Source organism: Coregonus clupeaformis, chromosome 7 (assembly GCF_020615455.1).
Source record: "Coregonus clupeaformis isolate EN_2021a chromosome 7, ASM2061545v1, whole genome shotgun sequence".
Taxonomy (NCBI): Eukaryota; Metazoa; Chordata; class Actinopteri; order Salmoniformes; family Salmonidae; genus Coregonus; species Coregonus clupeaformis.
Genome location: NC_059198.1, coordinates 57687805 through 57693804, shown reverse-complemented (window position 1 = coordinate 57693804; position 6000 = coordinate 57687805). Strand labels below are relative to the sequence as shown.

The 6000-nt window shown below is 42.9% G+C and overlaps 1 protein-coding gene across 1 annotated transcript in view; it reads right to left on the bottom strand.

Moving 5' to 3' along the window:
- Positions 1–2431: 2431 nt before the first annotated feature.
- Positions 2432–6000, bottom strand: part of trpa1b (transient receptor potential cation channel, subfamily A, member 1b) — a 90830-nt gene continuing 87261 nt past the window's right edge. The window contains exons 25-28 of the mRNA XM_041881345.2: positions 5932–6000; positions 5542–5643; positions 3767–3867; positions 2432–3027 (exon numbers count right to left, since the gene is read on the bottom strand). Coding sequence (XP_041737279.1) covers positions 2811–3027; positions 3767–3867; positions 5542–5643; positions 5932–6000 — 489 coding nt within the window. The 3' untranslated portion in view covers positions 2432–2810. The remainder of the gene's footprint in view (positions 3028–3766; positions 3868–5541; positions 5644–5931) is intronic.

Genomic DNA, 6000 nt, shown 5'->3' with positions numbered 1-6000 from the left:
CATCTGTAGATCATCTGTTGGGACTATCCAGACCATCTGTAGATCATCAGTTGAGACTATCCAGACCATCTGTAGATCAACTGTTGGGACTATCCAGACCATCTGTAGATCATATGTTGGGACTATCCAGACCATCTGTAGATGATCAGTTGGGACTATCCAGACCATCTGTAGATCATCTGTTGGGACTATCCAGACCATCTGTAGATCATCAGTTGGGACTATCCAGACCATCTGTAGATCATCTGTTGGGACTATCCAGACCATCTGTAAATCATCTGTTGGGACTATCCAGACCATCTGTAAGTCATCTGTTGGGACTATCCAGACCATCTGTAGATCATCTGTTGGGACTATCCAGACCATCTGTAGATCATATGTTGAGTCTATCCAGACCATCTGTAGATCATCTGTTGGGACTATCCAGACCATCTGTAGATCATCTGTTGAGACTATCCAGACCATCTGTAAATCATCTGTTGGGACTATCCAGACCATCTGTAAGTCATCAGTTGGGACTATCCAGACCATCTGTAGATCATCTGTTGGGACTATCCAGACCATCTGTAGATCATCTGTTGGGACTATCCAGACCATCTGTAGCTCATCTGTTTGGACTATCCAGACCATCTGTAGATGATCAGTTGGGACTATCCAGACCATCTGTAGATGATCAGTTGGGACTATCCAGAACATCTGTAGATGATCAGTTGGGACTATCCAGACCATCTGTAGATGATCAGTTGGGACTATCCAGACCATCTGTAGATGATCAGTTGGGACTATCCAGATAAAGTGGGACTAATTGTTCCATTGTGATTTCCCCCCACTTACACAACCGTTCAACATTTTCGGGTCACTTAGAAATGTCCTTGTTTTTGAAGAAAAAGCCATTTTATTGTCCATTCAAATTACATCAAATTGATCAGAAATACAGTGTAGACATTGTTAATGTTGTAAATGGCTATTGTAGATGGAAACGGCTGCTTTTTAATGGAATATCTACATAGGCGTACAGAGGCCCAATATCAGCAATCATCAGTCCTGTGTTCCAATGGCACGTTGTGTTTGCTAATCCAAGTTTATCATTTTAAAAGGCTAATTGATCATTAGAAAACCCTTTTGCAATTATGTTAGCACAGCTGAAAACTGTTGTGCTGATTAAAGAAGCAATAAAACTGGCCTTCTTCAGACTGGAGCATCAGCAATTGTGGGTTCGATTACAGGCTCAAGATGGCCAGAAACAAATAACTTTCTTCTGAAACTCGTCAGTCTATTCTTGTTCTGAGAAATGAAGGCTATTCGATGCAAGAAATTGCCATGAAACTTAAGATCTCGTACAGCGCTGTGTACTACTCCCTTCACAGAACAGCGCAAACTGGCTCTAACCAGAATAGAAAGAGGAGTGGGAGGCCCCGGTGCACAACTGAGCAAGAGGACAGTTACATTAGATTGTCTAGTTTGAGAAACAGACACCTCACAGGTCCTCAACTGGCAGCTTCATTAAATAGTACCCGCAAAACACCATCTCAACGTCAACAGTGAAGAGGTGACTCTGGGATGCTGACCTTCTAGGCAGAGTTGCAAAGAAAAAGCCATATCTCAGACTGGCCAATAAAAAGCCAAGATTAAGATGGACAAAAGAACACAGACACTAGACAGAGGAAGATTGGAAAAAAAGTGTTATGGACAGACGAATCGAAGTTTTGAGGCATTCGGATCACAACGAAGAACATTTGTGAGACGCAGACCAAGTGAAAAGATGCTGGAGGAGCGCTTGATGCCATCTGTCAAGCATGGTGGAGGCAATGTGATTGTCTGGGTGTGCTTTGGTGGTGGTAAAGTGGGAGATTTGAACAGGGTAAAAAGGATCTTGAAGAAGGAAGGCTATCACTCCATTTTGCAACGCCATGCCATACCCTGTGGACGGCGCTTGATTGGAGTCAATTTCCTCCTACAACAGGACAATGACCCTCCAAACTATGCAATAACTATTTAGGGAAGAAGCAGTCAGCTGGTATTCTGTCTATAATGGAGTGGCCAGCACAGTCACCAGATCTCAACCCTATTGAGCTGTTGTGGGAGCAGCTTGACTGTATGGTACGTAAGAAGTGCCCATCAAGCCAATCCAATTTATGGGAGGTGCTTCAGGAAGCATGGGGTGAAATCTCTTCAGATTACCTCAACAAATTGACAACTAGAATGCCAAAGGTCTCCAAGGCTGTAATTGCTGCAAATGGAGGATTATTTAACGAAAGCAAAGTTTGAAAGACACAATTATTATTTCAATTCAAAAATCATTATTTCTAACCTTGTCAATGACTATATTTCCAATGCATTTTGCTATATTTCCTATTCAAACTCATTTCATGTATGTTTTCATGGAAAACAAGGACATTTCTAAGTGACCACAAACTTTTGAACGAGTGTGTATGAGCATGATTTGGCACTTTTTATTAGTTCCATGCAAAATATTACCATTCAGTTACAGTATGTTTCAAACGGGTTAAAATATAAAAGATACACACTATTTCAAATTATTTCAATCTTATGCAATCATTATTACATGCATACAAGCATACAGTAGGTATGACGTCACAGAGACAAGTATAGCATTTGCCGAGAGAGAGAGAGAGAGAGAGAGAGAAAGAGAGAAGAGATACAACAAGTATCCTACAAGAAGTTTGAAATCAGTGACATTATTGTATATATACAGATGATAATCTACTGTATTTTAAATCGGCTATATTAATATGGTTTAAGTTCACTAACGGTAACATCTTAGTTGTCATATAGTTGATGGTCACCAGTTAAGGTGAAGTACTCAACACGTTATTGCCCTTGATGGCCTTCATCAGCGGGATCCACTTAGAGCCCTTGGCCTGACCCCAGTTTGACCTCTGCCTGTCACCTTTGACCTCTGTGGGCCCATCATGTTCGTCTGCCTCCGAGGTGATCTCCATCTTCTGGATCATCAGCTTTATCAGGTCGTGTTGCTTCTCCAGCACACTGGATATCTCCTTTAGTCTGTATAGGAACACATAGAAACATATATACTGGATATCTCCTTTAGTCTGTATGGGAACACATAGAAACATATATACTGGATATCTCCTTTAGTCTGTATAGGAAATGTGAGAGCGAGGGACACTGTTTTTACACACAAGACCACTAGAGGCTGCTCACACACCATCCAACCCCTAGCACTCCTTTACACACCATCCAACCCCTAGCACTCACCATCCAACCCCTAGCACTCCTTTACACACCATCCAACCCCTAGCACTCACCATCCAACCCCTAGCACTCCTTTTACACACCATCCAACCCCTAGCACTCCTTTACACACCATACAACACATTTGAGTCATTTAGCAGACGCTCTTATCCAGAGCGACTTACAGTTAGTGCATACATTACGTATATATTTGTTTTCATACTGGCCCCCCGTGGGAATCGAACCCACAACCCTGGCGTTGCAAACGCCATGCTCTACCAACTGAGCTACATCCCTGCCGACCACTTGTGCGCCGCCCCATGGGGCTCCCGGTCGCGGCCGGCTACGACAGAGCCTGGATTCGAACCAGGATCTCTAGTGGCACAGCTAGCACTGCGATGCAGTGCCTTAGACCACTGCGCCACCTAGCACCCCTTTACACACCATACAACACCATACAACACCTAGCACTCCTTTACACACCATACAACCCCTAGCACTCCTTTACACCATACAACCCCTAGCACTCCTTTCTGATCGTACGTGTCACCTGTACTTCTGTTTGCGTAGTTCAGCTTCGACAGGGGTTGAATTGGATGAGTTGGTCAATAGACGAGTTCGCACTTCGTTGGCCTCTCCTCGACTCCAGAACTTCAGTATGGAGGCCATTTGAACAAACAAAACAGGTAACCAGTGATTACTGCACAGCTCTTTAATTATTTAGCATAGAGATGGAGAAAGTCTAAGAAGATCATATATGTTGAATATATATATATATACATACTGTATACAGTGTCCTGACTAAAACAGAGATCAATAGACACCTGCATACTGTTAGCCCATAACTAATCATAATTTTTTGCCTCTGCTATTGAACGCTTTCGTCGTTTTGTACACTCAGTGTATAATCTACATTTATCAACTATCTCTATATCATTTGCTATTGAAGACCTCAAAAGACAATCTAAATATTATAATAATATAATAATAATAATAATAATAATAATAATAATAATAATAATAATATGCCATTTAGCAGACGCTTTTATCCAAACCGACTTACAGTCACGTGTGCATACATTTTTACGTATGGGTGGTCCTTGGGATCGAACCCACTACCCTGGCATTACAGGCGCCATGCTCTACCAATTGAACTACACCAGTCACCTGTTACAGGAGGGGGGGGGGTCGCAGTTCCGGAGCGACCCACTAGGTGTCATCCTCCGACAACCTTTAGGCACCTCCTCACTCACAGTCTGGACTAATCATCATCCTATTGGTGTCGCCTGGGTCTACCTGTTCACCTGTGTCTACCTGTTCACCTGTGTCTACCTGTTCACCTGTGTCTACCTGTTCACCTGTGTCTACCTGTTCACCTGTGTCTCCCTGTTCACCTGTGTCTCCCTGTTCACCTGTGTCAACCTGTTCACCTGTGTCTACCTGTTCACCTGTGTCTACCTGTTCACCTGTGTCTACCTGTTCCCCTGTGTCTACCTGTTCACCTGTGTCTACCTGTTCACCTGTGTCTCCCTGTTCACCTGTGTCTCCCTGTTCACCTGTGTCTACCTGTTCACCTGTGTCTACCTGTTCACCTGTGTCTACCTGTACACCTGTGTCTACCTGTTCACCTGTGTCTACCTGTTCACCTGTGTCTCCCTGTTCACCTGTGTCTCCCTGTTCCCCTGTGTGTTTATGCCCTCACTTCCCTGTGTTCCCTTGCTCAGTTTTCTCTGCTAGTTTCTCTATGTCCAGCAGTACTACTCAGTGTCTGATTGGAGACCTGTGTACAGGTATTTGAGAAGTGTTCTCCCTGTTTCGTTATTTGTTTCAGTCGTAGGTTGTATTCCGTATTCAGGCGGTTTTTGGAGGCTTATTTGCTCCAACTTTCTTTTATAGTGATAAGTCCGTTATTTTGTATTTTGGCTTCGGGACCACCAGTAAAGGTCCTTGTTTCACCATCTCTGCCTACTGCCTACTGTCTATCCTGCACCGCACCTGGGTCACACCTCACACCGACCCTCACAGTCACCAATAACTCTACTTCTCCTTTTAAGTCATATTTTGCTATATCTATCATTCCAGTGTTAATACGAAATTGTAACTATTTTACATTATGGTCTATTTATTGCCTTACCTCCATAACCTACTACATTCGCACACACTGTATATATATATATATTTTCTGTTTGTATTTTTGACTTTATGTTTTGTTTTTAGGGCCATGTTTAAACAGCGTCCTGATCCACTATAGCATCCATTTTGTATTTTGGATTGTAATCCTACTCTGAGATGCTTTATGAATACAGGCCCAGGTACCACACCCACCCTGGAGCACTTGCGGTTGGGGTAGATGGTGATGGATGACTGGTCCACTCTCTTCAACAACCAGTACGGCATCTTCTCCTCCAGGTTGGTGTGGAGCTCAATCTGACATAGAAAAAAAAACATCAATGCCTTCAGTCAACAATATCCGCAAGTATGGCATTTCGTCATATTGAGTACGTTGAGAAGGGTTGACCTATATCTTGGTATACTAGTACAGTATGATGAGGAAGTGATGTTGACCCAATCAGAACAACTTTACAATGACACTAAAACAAGTGCCCATTAGCTGTTCAAAATGTGTAACATTCCTCAAAACACCTTAAATCACCCTAAAATAAAAATAAATAAAAAAATCTTATCAAATGGACAGAGTGTTATCCAGCTCCGTACCTGCATGGCTATTCTCTTCAGAGCGGCACTTCTCTGTACCTCAGCGATGTCTCCGACCGCCAAACCAAT